At 42.2% G+C, this 19080-nt stretch overlaps 3 protein-coding genes across 3 annotated transcripts in view; 1 reads left to right on the top strand and 2 right to left on the bottom strand.

Annotated features, from left to right (window-relative positions):
* LOC124179963 (angiotensin-converting enzyme-like) overlaps positions 1-17612 on the top strand; it is a 44732-nt gene extending 27120 nt beyond the window's left edge. Inside the window, exons 11-13 of the mRNA XM_046564873.1 lie at positions 8860-9000; positions 15781-15947; positions 17028-17612. Coding sequence (XP_046420829.1) covers positions 8860-9000; positions 15781-15947; positions 17028-17200 — 481 coding nt within the window. The 3' untranslated portion in view covers positions 17201-17612. The remainder of the gene's footprint in view (positions 1-8859; positions 9001-15780; positions 15948-17027) is intronic.
* LOC124179974 (tetra-peptide repeat homeobox protein 1-like) lies at positions 277-2792 on the bottom strand. Its single transcript, XM_046564893.1, has 4 exons — positions 2567-2792; positions 2404-2498; positions 2112-2313; positions 277-1900 (listed from the first exon to the last, which is right to left on the bottom strand). Exons 2-4 carry the CDS (start codon positions 2413-2415, stop codon positions 1158-1160), a joined length of 957 nt encoding a protein of 318 aa, XP_046420849.1. The 5' UTR covers positions 2416-2498; positions 2567-2792; the 3' UTR covers positions 277-1157.
* Positions 5360-7421, bottom strand: LOC124179966 (proline-rich protein 4-like). The gene is made up of 2 exons (XM_046564881.1): positions 7261-7421; positions 5360-6993 (listed from the first exon to the last, which is right to left on the bottom strand). The coding sequence occupies exons 1-2, from the start codon at positions 7270-7272 to the stop codon at positions 5674-5676; spliced, it is 1332 nt and encodes a 443-aa protein (XP_046420837.1). The 5' UTR covers positions 7273-7421; the 3' UTR covers positions 5360-5673.
* Positions 17613-19080: the final 1468 nt, after the last annotated feature.

Genomic DNA, 19080 nt, shown 5'->3' with positions numbered 1-19080 from the left:
CAGTGAGACGATGGTTCGTCGAAGGTCGATAGAGTCCATGTACAAGTCCATAAAATCTTATATTTCCTTAAATAACGTTGCGTAACTATGAATTTCATATTGGATGCCTGGAATTTCGAGATAATCCTCTTCGGAGGAAATAAAAATAGTTCAGCTGGCGAAAAAACCAACCGGGCGTTTTATGAATAGGGTGCCAATTAGTCGTCAGATAACAAAATCCGGGTTTAATACTGCCGTTTGATGTTCTCATCGCAGGTGCTTAATAACGTTGTTTGTCAACTCGTTGCCATCAAAGATTCGCTCGTATAAATAAAGTGGAGGAATAATTCAGGTTTTTTACAAAGCCCACACCCTTGGTTGCGTAAGAAACCTCACTCGTTAAATGCCTGTTTTGAGATATATTGCGAGATGAGTTTCTTCTCCTCACTACGAGTTTCGATAATTTATGCTTCATTTTTTGCCAACAATCTTGATGCAGTTTATTTCGAGGAATGAAGAATGACACTCTCGTTTTTTCATTTCAGTTTTACAATTATTCAATAATTCATGAAACTGTTTCATCATTCAGCGCGTGAATCTGGGCATCTCGTTCACTCGATCTCTGTTCATTCTAAATTTATTCGAAAATCAAACTGGTTGACATTTAGTGCCAAGTACTATAACGTACAAAAAGAGTTAGTCAGCTATCAAGATCTTTACATGTCATATTCTTACCATCGCTATTACTCTTCTTCTTTTTCTATACTTTTGAGCTCTAAAAATAACTTTGTCGTGAATAATTCTAACTTCTCAGAAATATTACAAATAGGATCGGGAGTAATCTACAGCAACGCTTGCCATTTTGAATACATCGTTGCGCAGTGATGCAAGTATAATTTATTAACACGATAATAAAATAAATAACAACGAGGCGATCGGTCGACCCAATGTACTACTACATTGAAATGAAGATGATCAGTGCAACATTTTACGCCGAATTTAAACTCGTGATTCCAACCATGAGTCAGCCATGCCATATGCCATGCCTCGCTCCTGAATCCCCATTTCTATTCCAACAAGCAGCTCCACCCGATCACTTAACGAGCTAACGATCATTGCCTCCCAATGCCAACGCCTTTTTCCGATCACTCGACCGAATTCGCGACCCTATGATCGAGCTATCGATTATCTTGATCTCTGACCGGCGCATCCGAGGCGTTAGTAACCCAGTGAGCCATGGTCTCATCCACCAGAAGTGGCTTCTCGTCTGGTACCGAAACCGGGTGTTCAACCAGGGCCTTCACCGGATATGGAACATGCTTTTCCATGGAATAGGGAACCGGCCTTTGGACTGGAACAGGGTAGGGCTTCTGGACGTGAACCGGCACCGGTTTATCCACCTTGACTTCGACCGGGTAGCGAACGACCTTTTCGACCGGATAGGGCTGCGCGTAATGCTCCAGAACCTTTACCGGAACCGGGATGTTCTTCTCGATAGGGATCGGCTGCGGTACCGGGACCTCGACATCGTAGCGTATCTTCTTCTCTACCGGGTAAGGCTGGGGCACATAAATCTTCAGAGGAACCGGCCGGTCTACCGGCACCTTGACGGGGTACGGTATCTCCTTGACGATCGGCACCGGCTTCGGTATTTTAACGGGGACCTTGACATATACCTTTACCGGATACGGCACCTCCTTCTCAACGGCGTAAGGCTGCGCGACTGGTACTCGGACTGGGTATAATATCTTCTTTATCACTGGATAGTGGACGGTTTTTTCCACGGGATACGGCACGGCCACCTTTTTTGTGATCGTTATTACGCGGTAGTTGTCTTCGTGGACGTGCTGGCCCAGCAATCGACCCTCGAAATTACCGCGTCCGTGATCCTCTTCTACGTGTCTACCGCTGCTGACTTCTTCTGGAAACATTAAGAGTGCGGATGATGAAGTAACGTGATTTCGACAATGTTTCAATGTCACGAAACTGGAATGATTCGAGTCAGCATAATTTCACTGTCGGTTACATGCATTCCAAGACCGATCTCATCCCAAGAGAGCGAAAAGTTTTTGGAATCGTTAAAGCTCTGCTGGTGTGAAAAGTGGAACGGCGAATGGTGGTCAGAATCTTACCTGCTCCATGGCCTATGCGATCTGTTCCAATTATTCCCCCTTTTCCAACATCGTTCATGTCCTCTGATATGCTAAAATGTATCACCCCGTAGCCCAAACCCATCGGTGTTTGATCCGCCTTTTCGCCCCATGAATAAACCCGGAATCCCCCGGACTGAACTGCCAGCAGTATAGCGGTTACAATCCATGAAACTCCATGCTGCTAAAAGTCGATTGATGGAGGTTAAATCCAAGAATCAAGGTTTTTAAATTGAGGGGACACAGTTAACCACAAAACCGATGAAGCCGATACCTTTTTCGACATATCGATGAGATTAATAGCAAGCTGAGGTTCTTCGCGTGAGATGAATCGCAGTTTAACTGACGGCTGCTGCAACTGAGAATGGACTTTTTATACGGGATTAGAAGAGCGAATCGAGGTGTGAATCGTTTAACTTAATGTACAATATATTTACAACTTTCCCGCTGCACTAGTAATTCTCACGAGAGTATAATTCCTCAGACTACAACGACGTTTTTCTTCTGATGTCAGTCCGTCAGTTAAGATGCGAGTCCAAAATATATACGGTGGATCCAATGCTCGAAAATTCCCGAGTAGAATCCTGGAGAATCCAGGACTTCCACCATTCCGAATTTCGGTCAATAGGCGGGTGCAAGGTAGAAATCGCTAAGCTATATCGGTCAGCTCCTTTTCTCCGTAATAGGAAGACCGTGTTTAACGGACACTTAATTTCACGATTCGCACGCGATCTCTCCTTGGTTGCAGGGCTTCACTCTCGATTTTCGATGCATCTACTCACGGTTTACGAGCACCGGTTTAATTGCCTTGAAACGCATGTCAATTAGCGGATCTATCCCGTCCCTTGATCACTGTCTTGATGTCTTGAATTCGCTCTGATCCAGCCACATTCATTGATTACCGTGATTCTAATTTACCCTACTACCAAGTCAATGATAATAAGTTCTACTTATCTACTTATTTCTAACGCTGAACCCTTTTTTTTCATACTAAAATTTAATTGTCCAGCGGAAAATAATTGGCAGATGGTTGAAAACAAATAACACGTTATCCGTAACTCGTGATGGAGAAGTCGACACGCGATTCTTGCAAGTTTCGTTTCTCATTTGTCCGTTTAATTGAATTCTCATGTATCAGTCGTCCCGTGAGAACCGCAATTGTTACTTGAACCATTGTTTCCTTTCGACGGTTTCATAAACGCTTATTAGCAAACAAAGACCCACACAGACACGACGTATTCTTTTATCGGACAAGTTACCCCCTTCGAATTTCAGTAGCTGACAATTGACTTTGTAGGTCGAACAGACTCATCAATCCCATTTATATTCCATGGTGTCACGTTCCATGAATTCGCGCAATATCGCAACAGTTCATTTATTTGTGAAAATTCCGTCTCGTGGAGAACAGTGAGTCCCTATTAGGCACGAGGGATTTTCACTTTCTTGAAAATATGCGTGCAGTACCCTGCAACGTTCATTTACATTAATATTTCTTTGTCCTGGACGTTTATGGAAACGAGCCTTGGACCGGTTAACTTGCATAACAATTATTCAGCATATGATGCAAATCTGAGGTTAAAAAGTAAAGTGCGACACGTTTGGCATGAAAATTGCAGATGATAATCATGGGAAGACAATTACATGCTGCACGTTCTCCACTAGCCGTAGCGGATCGTGGTTTTCAGATGGTAACTTGACGTTGGTTGCAAATTTCCAACTCTGTGTGTACGATAACTAGACTAGAAAGCAGCGCCTTTACCAACGAGTCTCTTACCGCTGAAATATCCTCTACGCAGTTCGATGCAGCTTTGACCGGATGTGGTGGCTCTGCACGCAGCAAGCAGTTGCTGCAGACCAGATGTAATACTAATTGCAGCTAATAGTGTAAACAGTCCTTCTGACTGCTCTACGTTGACTCGAATCGCATCAGAGCATCAAGAATCACATCACCGAGGGCCAACTTTTAATATTTAAGAAGAAAAAAACTGTCGAAGTAGTTTGTGGTTTACATAAAAATTCAAATTTATAGATTCGTAGCATGGATCCTGTTTCGTGGTTGCAAAAAATTGTCAAATTGAGACACCTTGGTGGTCTACGTTTTTTAGAATTGATTTCATGTTTATGGATGAGCTTGTTTACTTGTGTGGGATGTCAACGATTTTTTCTGTTGAGCCACTGACAAAAACCATCAGCACTCAGCCGCTGGTCGAATTACCATAAATGATTAATGAATCGTGTGCCTTGCCTTAATTTGTTTTCAAGTCGCTAAATCGACTGGAACTATATTCTAGGACAGTATTAAATTAGAAGATCAGTAAGAAGCGAGATGAGCGTAAAGCAAAAACGTCTCAACACTGAGTGAAGAATCTTTAGAGCTATTGATCAATTCGCGAAAGGCGGAAAGGCCGAATTCTCTAAATACACACATTCTCGTTTCCCATTGATCAAGATCGAGCGATGAAGCATGTTCCAAAGTCGAAGACGACGTCTGATTATCACTGACGGCATTGAGTTAAGAAGAAAAATGACGAAAAAAAAGAGAACAGATGGTAAAATAAAAATACAACAAGCCCCCAACGATCACGCAATTGGTACCCGATCCGGTCTCTCACTTCTTTGGGGCAAGGCGATCATCGACCGAGTGAGAGGGGCATTGTGTTTGGAAGGAGAGATCATTTCCTGGGCCCGAGGCATCGGCCCTGTGTTCAGCGAAGGAAGAAGAAGAGGGCGGAGCGGAAGGGGGAGGGGGGTACTCTTACTTTCAGCCACAGATAGCCGCATGCGTTAATGACTGGACTTACGCAATACCGGATGAAACTGGGAGTCGTCGACGTAAGTCACGGTGCGTGTGCGGCGTCCAGTCGCCGGTCCGAAACCGTCATGACGACAGCTCGATGGATGCACACATACGTATTACTCACTTACATATATTATAAGCCGTGGATATTGCAATACTTTGAATTAACCGTTGTAACGGAGCGTTGAAATACGTGTACGATTACTTTCCATTGCCCCGGTTGAAGAGGTCCTGTAGTCCATTCCTCGTATTACGCCTACGGAAGTGATGAGGTAACCGTAAGGCTCATTCCTGAAAACTGGATCGGAATACTACCAGCACATTTTCCGTGGAAAATGTCTGGTCTTTCCATAGCTGTTGACCATGTAGTGCGAGAAGCTTAGATCTTAAGAGAGTGTGGGATAGTAGACTAGGTACGAAGAAAAACGAGTTGTTTTCATTTTTCTATAAAAAAAAACCACTTTATTTCATTTAAGGTATAAAAATATTTCACTGTACAACATGCATATAGCAGACGATTGTTCGGGGGTCGATTAACGGGTCTTGGACTCCACCGCTGTTCTGACAATTTAACAAGCCTTGAACAATACCATAGAAAACATGACTCCGAGGTCTTGCCCAAAGTCGGCAAGACCCCGAGTTGCTGTGCATCCATCGAGTCCAAAATCTCGATCCTAGCTTTCGATCCGTTTCTGGTGGCTTGCAACTCGTCGTCAAATCAACCCCTCGTATCGTGACTCCGTCTGTCTAATGATGATGGGAAAATCCGCTGCTGTATGAGTCCTCGACGTTCAAACCGTGTCCGGAAGCGTAACCGGAAAATCCTCCCTCACCTATGCTGCTGACGACACCGCTTCCATAAGACTGGATACCCTCGTGATGAGAACCGTAGTGGACTGGTACCGCAACCGGAACCTTAACCGGGTATGGAACAGGCTTCTCAACGGGGTAGGGGACGTGCTTCTCGACGTGAACGGGGTACGGTCTGTCTACCGGAACGCTGACTGGGTACGGAACCGGCTTCTCGACGGGGTACGGAACTTTCTTCACAACGGCGTAGGGCTGGGGCACCGGGACCTTGACTTCGTAGGGCACGGGCTTGGGCACATGGACGGGATACGGTCTGTCAACCGGTACCTTGACTGGGTACGGAACTGGCTTCTCAACTGGGTAGGGAACCGGCTTCTCCACCGTAACCGGGTACGGCTTCGCGACGTGGACGGGGTAGGGCCTGTCAACGTGAACTTTCACGGGGTACGGGACGAGCTTCTCTACGGGGTAGGGCTGCGGCACGTGGACTGGAACCTTGACCGGGTAGGGTACCTGCTTCTCAACGGGGTAGGGCTGTGGAACGGGAACCTTGACGGGGTAGGGTACGTGCTTCTCTACGGGGTAGGGTTGCGGCACGAGGACCTTGACGGGGTAGGGACGGTCAACCGGGACGTGTACGGGGTACGGAACCTTCTTCTCTACCGGGTACGGATGCGGGACGTGGACCGGAACTTTGACCAGTACCTTCACCGGGTACGGAACCTGCTTCTCTACGGGGTAGGGCTGCGGGACCGGGACCTTGACTGGGTAGGGTACCTGCTTCTCGACCGGGTAAGGGACTTGCCTCTCAACCGGGTACGGCACCGCCACCTTCTTCACCACCGTCACGGTTTTCACGTTCTCATGAGCACCGTCGCTTCCGTAACCTCCTCCCAAGTAGCCTCCGTAGCCTGCGTAGCTTCCGTAGCCTCCGTGGCCTCCGTAATTGTCAAGCGAGTAGGTGTTCAAGCCTCCGAGGCTCGATCCTCCGTATGAAAGGCCACCGTGACCACCCCCGATTTCGAGGCCGCTGTATCCGCCGTAGCCGCCGTAGCTGCCGTAGCTGCCGTAGCTGCCGTAGTCACCGTAGCCACCGTAGCCGCCGGAGCCGTAACCGTAAGCATGGTTGATTCCACGCTTGTCTTGCTTCTTGGGTGATTCCGCCGATTTTGAACCTTCGGAAGCCGCAACCGGCGTCGCCGCCGATTCCTCCTTAGCGTTAGCCGCTACGGCGAGCGCTAGTAGCGCTAGTAATAGCTGGAATAGGAGAAAAAAAGTTTTATAAACAGCTGGAGAATCTCTCTCGGTTTCGACTATTCTATATACTCGAAAGCAGACAAAATTGAGAAGAAGGGCGTGATTCGTGATCGGGAAATTTTCACTTGTCGTATGTATAGCACTTGATTTTAGAGCTCCCGTATCGAATATCTCCCGATGTTATGGGTACACTTATAACGCGGTTTCCTGCTCGTTTCGTAACGACACCGCGGGCTGGTTGTAAAATATATCGTGTTATCGACGTACCAGGCTCTTCATTTTTGTGTTTCACGATGTTCTGGGTGAGTCCAGGAGTGAACTGGATGCTGATTGCCGTTGGCTCCGGGCCTTATATACGCGGCACACTTTCGCCTTCGGACGGGGCCCAGCCGCCTAGGCCCTACCCCCACGTCTCTTTGTGCGACGAAGTCGGGCCCGCCGATGAGGTCCTGCCTCTCCCCCTTAACGCTCGTGTGGTTTCGTTCGAATTTTTTCTTTTTTTTCCCCTCTCTCTCTCTATCTCTCTTCACTTTTTTTACTCTTCCTTCTGTATTTCCTCTCCTCGTCTCTCCTCTTCTTTCGCTCGATTCACTTTTTTACCCAAAGTAGCCTTAGTAAGTTTCTTTCTCGAAGAGAGTTTATATACACTACCGGCCGGTACTTGACGGTTAATTCAAACCATAGAATCGTCGAAAATTATGTAAAGGACGTCTGGGACGAGGCAGCGAAACCTGTACATGTCACACGAGGTCTTCTTCTACTTCTCTCTCTCTTTCTCTCTCTCTCTCTTTTTCTCAAGGTAGTTTGAATCTCGTTCACGAATTTCGCGTAGGTAGAAACCATTATTTCTCTCTACATGCATTTTATTTTTTTTTCTCCATCTCTTTTCCGCTTTTTTACGTATCGTATTGAAGCCTCTCTGCTCGAGTGAATCGGGATCTAGTATTTTAGATCATGCCTCCGGTGTTGTATTTTGATGATAAATTTCACACGCCGTAAGATACGTAATAACATTACGTACGTACATATGCACACGTACGGTTTCTTTTTCTCTTGTCTATCAACTACGTGAAAATTCAAGGCTGTAAGTAAAAGTGTCTACTTATACACTTGATATTACGTTTGCCGTGATTTCGCGTTATATATAGGAATCGGATATATTCCACGGTTGACATAAGAGGCTCACTGTCGATGTGTATGTGTGCAGATGTCGGAATCGGAGACGACTCGTTTTTCTTCTTTCGGCACGGCATTTTTTATTTTTTTCTCTCTCTCTCTCTCTCTCTCTCTCTCTGTGTTTACTCCACTCCGCCACGTCAAACAAGATTGGTGAGATCTGAGAGCGAAAACTACACTATTAGATTTGTTTTTCTAACCAAACCTTACACTGAAAACTTACCAAATCGGTCGTTATTTACGTCTCACTTTTTTTCCCACAGACGTTAATCCGGCCTTCCGACTGTGGTGTGATTTTTGATGTTGAATACTTGGTTATTTATTTATTTATTTTTTATTATTTATTATTATTTTTTACTCTATTAAAGACGACCTCCGGTATTTTCTCCTTTTTCAGTGAAAAGGATTTCATTTATATTTGAGGTTCTTCAACTTTGTACAGAACGGTATCGTCCTGTTAGCGAGGAATCTGTAAGTGGAATACAAGCGCTTGTGCGAAGTCGAAATAATTGAACTGCTTCGTGAGGAATTTAATTGCTGATTCGTATTTTTTATGAAATCCACATTTATTGTAGCGAGGAATTCATTGGTACGCGTAAATGTCTATAAAGGTGCAAATTTCAGACTGTGAGATGAACTTTTTAACAAATTCACGAACGTCACCCAATGATTTCGTTTGATTTATTTCAGAAATTTTGTCGCTGGTATTCTGCAGTTCCAAATTTATCGAGCTCTCTGCCAAGCCGCTGGTCAACGATCCCTTAACGATCCTCAGAAGCCACTGCATCGATGTGATTTCTACGGGAGCGGCGCCGCTGGCGGAATTTTGGGGTGAGTGAAAGCGGATTTTTTTTATCTACTTTCTATACAATTTATCAAAATGAGTAAGTGAGTAAATAAATAAATAAATGGATAAATAAGCTTGACTTCAATCGATAGGCTCAGAACTCCGAGAAGAAAACACGCGAGAATCAAGAAATTATTTTCCCCATATTTTCGATCATTGTTTTTCTCAAATGAAAAATATTAAACAAAGTTCCTCAGCGATAAGAAATATCCGAGACTCTAGCTATGTGTAACATTTACAGCAAGGGAAATATTACGCAGCAAATTTCGTCTACCGTATTTATGAAGTCAAGATTTACGCAAGGTTCTTGTTTTATGGTAATGGAGTATATTTTTTCCGACGACAAACGATGGCCGATGAAAAGATATACGAGCCCTTTGTATGATGCGAAGTTGTTGAAAATTTAACTACAATTTGAAAGTTTAAAAAACTCGGCTAATCGACAGTCATAAAACCTGGAATTAATTATTCTTATCTTCGTTGACGAAAAAAGAGAATGTCAAAAGATAGAAATAAACAAATTAATTATTCTTATCTTCGTTGACGAAAAAAGAAAATGTCAAAAGATTGAAATAAATAAGAGCACAGAGCACAGCATTCTATAATCATGAAGATTTCGATGATACGATACGTATATCGATCCAAGGATATCGAGTCGGTAAGATTGTCCCCGGCATAAATTATCAACCAGAAGCAAAGCATAAAATGTATAAGTAATCCGGATTGAAAAGTGTCCGCCCAAAAAAAAGTGAGAAAAAAACAAATCATCACCACGATGATAATAACAACAAAAATAAGGAATTACAAAAATCGATACAAAATCGTTGATATCAGTTCTTGATCGGTAAAAGAATCCTGAGAGAACCGACGTCGAGCCGTAAATCAATTACAAGACGAAGGTGATTAACGCGTTAGGAAATAATATATAAGGATCTATAGATTACGTCGTGGAACACGGATTCGATCCTCGCCGTTGCTCTCGTTTTCCTTCTGCACGTTATAGCTGCCGGCTGCAGGTATCGATCGGTTAGATCTCCGATCGCGATCGAACGAAGCTGTTGTGCGAGCCGCGTTGCAACGCGCCACATTCACAAAGTCGCGAATAAACCGTGGGGGGGATTGAAAGACACGGGAAACCGAGGCGAATTAAGGACCTCGTGCATGCCCGTTACAGGTATATTATAATATGCAAAGTGTAACACACGCGGGAATTGTCTCGGCGTTTGTAACACATTACGTTACATTCCCACGTTAAGAGCCGGCATTTGCGGCCGACTTGCGCCAGCGGAAAGCTTGCCGCACACCCTCCGGAATATTTTCCAACGGACAAAACGCCGAGAGTACCAAAGACAGACCCAGAGCTACTCTACGTATGCAAATTAGGAATCACGCGAATGTACGTATGTACGCATATATCCATACACCGCGAAGTTAAGTAGTGCAAACAATGCAGCTGACGTAACGATTCTTGACGATTTTTTTTCTCACCTTATGAAACGAAACGGTGTAAATTTATAGCGTGAAGCAATTTTTTCAGGCGAACGGGACGAGTTTTGCATTAAAAAAAAAAATTAATAAGATCCTACCTTCCACCATTTTGGATACAAGTGTCTAATTATAGAATTAATTGATTAATTATAGGTAGAATCCTCTGTGACTATGACTTTAATCATGATTTGCGGAGCCTGCGATGTCTCGGAAACGGTGAAAGCCGATTTAGGTATTTCAAATTTGGAGACGATATTCTCGGATTAATTAACCTCTTTTTCTATCAAATCTTCGTCTTTTTATGAGACATGGAATTTAAAAAAAAGTCTTAAAACCTTCGACGAAGGATCGAATTTCGATTTTAAACAGTCATCATTTTGTTGAGAAAAAAAAACGAATTGAAATGAAATTTCAGATTGTGAAAAAGAGGGTGAAATATAATGCGGATGCGCTGAAACTTGAAGATCAATGCTGGCAGGAAATATAAATGTTATTTTATATTTTTCTTCTTTGCGATAAAATGCGACAACGGTTCGTTAATTTTAAGAAAAGATCCGTTTTTGCTGACAGATCAGCGTATCGAGCAATGCGACGAAATGTACTGTAAAATATTTTCGAACCCGGATATAAGACGAGATTAATGGCGTGGGCCTCGCCTGGTTTCTGCTATAATTAAGAATATAGCAAATTCTTTGGGTATACTACGATTCACAAAGAATCTTTAGGAGGCTTTGACCTTTCCAAATTCTGTCTCCTTCAACTCTCATAGGTACGTAACGTGATATTTACATTCATTCGATTTTTATTCCTCGGAATTTCGTAGCATAATTTTTCCAGAATTATACAGGCGACAACAAAATACCAGTATAATAAACTCCTTGAAAAGTAATTGTGAAAAAACGAGTAGATCGCGAGGCAAATATTGCAGTTCGCCTGAATTTGTTGAAAGTCAAAGCAAAGCGGGGAAAAAATTGTTTGGGTTTGTAAAAATCGTTGGTTAAATTTTTTCTGGCCAATGTTTGAGATCCGGGATCCGATCGATCGAAACCTGTGCAATAAAATTCCAAGCAATTCGACTCGCCACACAATAAATGGCGGACTATCATTCATCATTGCAAAGCAACATCTCGACTCGGGCCAATCATTGATCAACAATGGAAATGACGCTCGATTGAAATAATCAGATCCTAGGTGGTGCAATTACCGTCGATCGTTTGGCCGTGTACACGCCGATTCAAAGCAAATCACTCGCCATTATAATTCACCTTAGGTATATAGGTTCAATTTGTGCAATGTTAATAAAATTTCTCATCTAATACGTTGACGAAATCGATATTTCATACTGTCGATTTTTCTCTGCCCGAAACCGATCTCGCCTCGTTATCAAAAGGTTGCACAGCAATTGCCGTCCTGCGATTTGAACGAAAACGTAAACTGGTGAGAAAGGCTGGAGATAATAATCGAGCGCGTATCAAACCGGCGGCAAGATCGTTACGCAAAATTGCAATTTCCATCGTCATAAAATTCGTGTTTTTTTGTTTTTTTTTTCTTTTCTCTCTTTTTCTCTTTTAGCCATAAAAGTCTCGCGGTGCTTCAACACGGTGAGAGCAATAAACAAAATGAGGCAACACCTTTCTTCGAGATCGGTATTAACAACGTTCAGATACGCCTGTAGAAATCTGTATCAAAAAGCTCCTATAAACCGAGAATTTTCTGCAGGGTGATCCTGAAAGCTCGGTCAATTCTCAGCTCGCGTGTCACGGGTTATTATAATACCTACCGATTCGGTGAACAGATCGGCGATCGGCGTTACGCAACGGCGATATGGATTACACGTTGTCCGGTTGACACTTCCTTGCGGGAACTCGAATCGCAGGAAGAAAGTGGACCGTTGTTGAAACGATCTCGCGTTCGCGATCGGCTGTCCAACACTCGACGTTTTTGTCGAGGAGCGTTCGAGTGTAATGAGAATAATAAAAAAAAAAAAAAAATTAATTAAATAACGAATATCCTGACACAGGGAGCGGAAATTGCGCCTTGAAACCGTTTCGCGAGTCCAGCTGCGGGGACCGGATGAAAGCTGTGCTTACGCTGCCGATCGCGGTTAATTGCGAACCCTTCGTTACACCGGGACAGCCTAGATAATGCAACGTTTTTCAATTGTTCACACGTGCCCGTATATTACGCCCGTGTTATTTTCTCACGTAGCTTAAATCGGTACGCAGTTACGCGTGTGTACGTACCTATTTTACAAACCCACCCGTCCATAGTGTCGCATTAAAGTCGCGTTACATCAACGTCCCCCATTCCTTGCGAAACTCCCGGCCGATACGCGGGGCGCAACAGGAGAGTGCCGATTTCCCCTGCGAACCGGAAATTATAAAATTCATAAATTACCACATAGGAATTCGCTGATTCATACCTATACCTACCCGAGTTTCCCATACCGCGGGAATATTGCAGCGGGACTTGAAGCAGGCGCTTTATTGATTCTCGAAATATACCGAGTGTGAACGACAAGTAGAAAAAAAAGACACGGAGACGTGTTGTTGATGAAGATAGGAAATATGGGGACGATTTTGTTCAGCTAAGTTTTCGTTGCCGGCATTCGGCGGACGCACGAGAATCGAGAATCCATAAATACGCATAATCAGTCTTGAAAGTCTTGATGATTTCTACCTGGTAATAACTTTTACTTATATACCAGATACATGTTAGAAATTATATGCTGTATCCCGAGTTGCTCAACTTTTAGCCAAGGTATTCAAGAATGCAGTCAGTCGCCACGTTACAAATATATATAAATATGCATATACATTTATATACGGTTATTGGTCAGTCGAAAGAAAAAAATATATATTTCACTCAATATATTCCGTCGACGAAAGATCGACGTTTAAAACGATAATTTATCGTACGATTCATCGTCAAATTTTGGCAAGCAAGAAAACAGCCCGATTTTTATCTCAATTCTATTTTTATACCGCTACCAGTTTCTTCTTACTTTCAATTTATCGTTTCGCGTTATTACTTATTCGTTTGAGAAATTGTTTTTTTACCATAAATTGTAATAAAACTGGCATTTGCATAGCGGGAGATGTAAAAATGGCAATTTCCAAGCTCACAAACCGGTTTTTATTGCTCAAATGCAGATTATTCTTTGCAATCGGTCATTATCGCTTCTTGGCCAATGTCCTACAGGCGCTACCTACGTAATTTTCACCGATAGACGATCTCAATTTCATATCCGTTTAACGTTTCGCACTGCAGACGTGTGACACCGTCTATTCCAACGTATGTTTATTGATTCCTAAGTTTATAACTTGATGAATAAATCCAATTTCGTGACAGATGTCCGAAGTTATATTAAAATTCATAATTCCATTGATTTATTTATTTTAATTATTATTGAAGAGGTTCGTTGGTCAAAATTCATCGATACTTTTTATTAATTTTATTGCGGGATCGTCGCGCATTGAATATTCAACGAATTATTACAGTCTTAAACTACGAAATATGTTTCTTAAAGAATAAAATACTTGAATATACTAGAATTCTATGCTTCATTTCAAAATCATCTCAAAATTACTAAAAATCTAGGAAAAAAATTCGACTGATTTTACCCTTCAAATTCATAAAATGTATCAGTTATTTGCCAACGAACCTCCTTCGGAAAAGTAAATTAAATCTTTACTCCAATCGAATGATTGTCGTTTCTTCTTTCCAAATCAATTCGAAGCTCTGCAGTGGAGGATTGGTAATGAGTATAATGCGTAACGAATAAGGTAGAAATTTGTGTTCCGAATAATTAGCGTTCAATATAATCACAGCGTTGAGCAACGGCGGTGAGTTTCCATCATCGCGATGCTCGCGGTGCATCGGGAACGTTTTTTTTCCCCCTTTTTATTAATTTAAATAATGGTTAAAGAACCGGCACCGTTGGTACCGAAGCGTCGTAATTTTCGTCACCGTAAACCACGTATCATTATATCGTTTGCAGAAAGCTGTGTGTGTGCCTGGTTATTAAATTATACCTGGACTTGTCCACGCGATACTGGAATGTAAATATCTTTATCATCTTGACTTCGAATACGACAACGAATCATCGTTCAATAACGCTTCTCCGACCGATCACTCGGTGCCGACTTGGAAGGTGAAGGTGAAGAGACGCATCGTTGCGTCACACGTGGCTTACAAATTATGCGGTGTATCAAAAGCTTCCAGAATGAGGGATTCCAGATTTTTCATGCAAACCTATCGCACGGCTCGATCTCTCGGGTCGATGGAGAAACGACCTACCTCAACGATCGGAATCCCCTCTGCGATAAATCTCTGTTTGCGATGTCAATCTATACCGTGAACCGATTAAAATAGCCGTTACAAGTGGGCGTGGTTAAGGGAAATTTAACGCCTTTGATACAAGAGGTGCTCGCGAGAGCATGCTTGTATATTTTTTTATTTTTTTTATTTTCTTCAACGGCCTTGTTAATTGGAACACCAAAAAACCTCAGGCCGTGGATCTCGTAACGATTCACACGCGTGATTATGCCATAGTTATATTCATTCTGTATGTTTATTTTTTAATATTCTTATTTTTTTTTCTTTCTCCGTCTCTCTCTCTCTTTCTCTCTGGAGAGTATTTCATCCTGTCTATAATCGATTATAAGATGTAATCGAGAAATCGGCGAGATCTATCCACGATATTAACATCTACTACGATCGAGTATTTATTACAGCAATTAGTTGCTTATACATAGATGAACATTTTGATTTCTACGTTAATGCGTGTTACTATTTTGTTTTCATTTTTATTTTTTTGTCGTCCTTATACTCAGTTCATCGTAATATCGAAGAATTTTTAATCTCGGATTTAAACACTGCGTCGTAATTTAACCAAATTTACACGGATATAAAGTCCGATTTGACGTAGAGATGACTGATTAATGAGAACAAAATAAACAGTGTTCCGGTGCAATGAAACAACCAACGTTTTGAAAACCGGTAAGAAAGGAGTTTATGAAAGTGATACGACGATTTATGCACAGTCGCAGATAAATATCTACACGTCTGTATACCTACACGAATTTATAATCATTCCACCAGGGATATAGCTGCAGGTATTAAACGTACGAAATTTTTGCCATAAATTAAAAACGCATACGGGCGGCTTGATCGTTCGATTCATGGAAGAACGCCTGCGGCTAGCCAAAGTCGTCATGTGGCATAACGCACCGAATATTCGGTAATTAATATCGGTGCCTCTCTGGTCATTATAGGAGATTAATGGAGAAAGGATCGTCCATTCCGTGGCAGGAGACGCTCCAAGAAGCTACGGGTGAAGTGAGACTCGACGGTGATGCTCTCAGGGAATTCTTCAGGCCCCTTGAAGACTGGCTCAGAACCGAAAACCTCAGGACTGGTGAACTCGTCGGATGGACTTACGGTGAGTCACCGATTTCGCTGAGAGTTTGATTTGATTTAAATTTAGCTACTCGTGAGGTGCGAGAGAATTTCCTACGAATTTCCCATGAATTTCCCAAGAAAAAAATCTTAAAATCATGAGCAATAAGTTAGATATGAATTTTTAATTTCAATAAATTAGGAAAAATCAGTTAGATTTGATCCATTCTACTTTGCTTTGGCTTATTTTGTTTAACCAACTATATTCTATAATTTCATCGTAACGATTAATTTTTTTTTCAAATGTTCGGTTGAATACTGCTATTTGTTGATACAAATTAACGTCTGTGTAATCTTGGAAAATTGAATACTGGACATGTAAGTATTGTGAAAAAATTGTATCCTGGTGAAGTTGTGGAAAATAGTCAACTGAACAAAATGACTCAAGGTAAAAGAACGAAGTCCGTCGAATCTGATGGATTTTTCCTACTTTTACAACAATTTGAACTAAAAAAAAAAATAAATAAATTCGTATCCAAACTATTTTTTGTAATGTTTGGATTTTTTTAGCAGATATAAAGGAAATTTTCTGAGCTCGCGAATAGATAAATGTCATTGATATCCAATATGCGATTATTGCGAATGGATTTGATTAGAAAAGTTCATTCTAATGAATTAGTTAACAATTTTTCATCGCCCGCAACTGGGGAATATTTGAAAAAAACCTGTAGACTCACTTTCCACGTCATTTCTCCTGCCATCTGTTTAGCTTCCATCGTCATGCGAGAATTCCAATCACACGATCAGTATGCGAAAAACGCAGCGTTGTTTGAACCTGCCAAGCCTTCCCGTAAGCGCGGAAAGAAAAGTGGAGAAGATTTGCATAGACGCGGATGTTTGGAAGGCGGGAAAATTGGCGATCTGCATTATGTATCCGGGTCTCTTATCTTATCGTCCTGCACTTCCTGTTCTCGTTAAAAGCGTATTTCGTCACCTTTTCGCACTCCGTGCGCGGAATCGCGGACGGCAATCGCCTCCCGCGGCGGTTTCACCGCACTATTATCGCGAGGTGTAAAATAACGTCCGCCGTTCGTACTGACGACATTTAACTCTGTGATTTCAGACGGAGATTACTGCAAACGGAGCATTGAAACGGCCGGACTTCAGGTATACGGAAGCGGATTTTACAACTCTGCATTCACCGTCGAGTCGCCCACCTGCGCCTTGCTAATCACGATCATTTCGATTGCCGGTTGCTTAACGTCTTCTCTCCAAAGCGCAATCGTTCACCTATGAAAATAATTAGGATACGTGGTGCTCGTTAGTCGGAAAATTCTCGTTTTTTTCGATAGGCTTAACGCAATTGTAATCCGCCCGATTTCATCAGATTTTATTGAATGACCTGGTTGTATGGATAAATGAATCGGTTCGAGGAGCGGTTCGTTTTCAAAAGAAAGCAATCCAAACCGTGGTTGGAATTGATAAGGTGTTAAAAATGAGTAGACGAACAGTAGAATCTTAGACGAGAGTTAATGACCCCCGAAATCAGTACATTGAAGACGTTAACCGTTCTCAATAACGAGGTTGTACCCCGAACTGAGAAAAATTTCTAGTTATGTTTACTGTATAATATTTATACCGTTTTATTGTAACAATACCGATTATACTAAAGTATTTCTAGTACAAATAAACTATGACGGATGATATATTTCTCGGTGTGACTTTAAAATTACCCGCGCAATATGGCTGATCAATATGGCGCCGAAAAGCGAACTATGATCGATGACAGTTTTAACTCAATTCACGCAACAACGAGAATACGGAAAACTCGGTGCAAGCTGTGAGGCTTTAATTGCTGGAAATGGAATGCGAACCGAGTAAAAAATCCTTCGAAAAGGATAGTTTAAAATTAAATACGGGGGAATTGAACCGTCAATTTTTCACCACCAGATGTCACCACAGCTGCGCAACATTCTTCGCAATTCCCATTGCGTAATTCTTTCCCTCGACAGTTGACATCGGCACGATCTTCACCGACGTTCGGTGAAAGAGAAACGGTAATTTCCGCCTGGAGCGATTCGACCGTGTTTTGCGGTGTGCGAATGCGTGTGAGGTAAGGTGTGCGGATGAAGGTGATTGGGGGGAGAGCTAAGGCAGGAAGAGGTGCGGATCGGGATCGGGACGATGCACCGAAAACTGGTCCAGCATCTCGAATCGCTTATGTAACCGTTATTACGACTTAAATCGGCGAGAATTGTTCGAGTGGAAGTTAAAACTCGACCGTAGTGGAAGTCGGCGCGCGATTCCACAGCACGAAATGTCACGGGAACAATGCTCGGGGGATATCCGCCTCTCTATATACGGACACGCGAACACATTTTTGCAATTTCTTCCCTCTCTCTCTCTCTCTCTCTCTCTTTTTTCCTTTTCCGTACTACGTTCCATGGTTTTTTTTTTTTTTTCTTACTTTCGTTTATTCACTTCCTTTTGTATTTCTGTTGTTGATATTGTTTATATAATTGTGGCAGTGATTTAAGACACGGCTGCTTTCTCGAAGATCGCCAACTCCTCGGCAAATCCATCGTACGTGATGGTTTTTACCGAAGGTTTTATTTACAGTCTGTTTACGGTATTATTTGCTGTACGAACGCGTCGAAAATTTATTTTACGCTTGAATTAGAATTCGGGAATAACCGTACTGTTCCCGATTTTCGGTAAACTTCGATCTTGAAATTTTATCGCTAATCATTCGTTTCGGTTACATTCAATTTTCTCACCAAATCGTGAAGCCGAAATTTAGTATCTTGTACGAAAATTCATTCCCTCGTTTTTATTGAGCTCTGAATTTAAGTGGGAGTATAAATATTCACCAGAGATATATTTTTTGCAGTCGGAAATGTTATTCCGAGGTTTCAACTTTCGTCGCGCGGAATTTACTCCATTCGTGTAAACGAGAGCGGAATAATCACAGCTAAAAAAAAAAAAAAAAAGAAAATCATCAATTTGAATAACTCGTGGGCGAAGAGTAAGCGGCGTTTGACCCGATGAAAGGAAAAAAACAAAAAAATTCCTTACAACCCAGCAGGAGAAGACAAGATTTCGTGATCGTTGTACCTAAAAGGTTATAACGCTGCGTTAACAGCGAATGGATGATGCGTGTTACTTCTCCAACGTTG

This window comes from Neodiprion fabricii, chromosome 4, assembly GCF_021155785.1.
Source record: "Neodiprion fabricii isolate iyNeoFabr1 chromosome 4, iyNeoFabr1.1, whole genome shotgun sequence".
Lineage (NCBI taxonomy): Eukaryota > Metazoa > Arthropoda > Insecta > Hymenoptera > Diprionidae > Neodiprion > Neodiprion fabricii.
Note: the sequence above shows the minus strand (reverse complement) of the source record. Positions and strands in the feature narration are given on the sequence as shown.

What these genes read in the sequence shown, in the direction of transcription:
- LOC124179974 (XM_046564893.1), bottom strand. An exon ending in TCGCATAGGCCATGGAGCAG is followed by an intron (nt 1,901 to 2,111) that starts GTAAGATTCTGA and finishes TAATGTTTCCAG; the next exon opens with AAGAAGTCAGCAGCGGTAGA.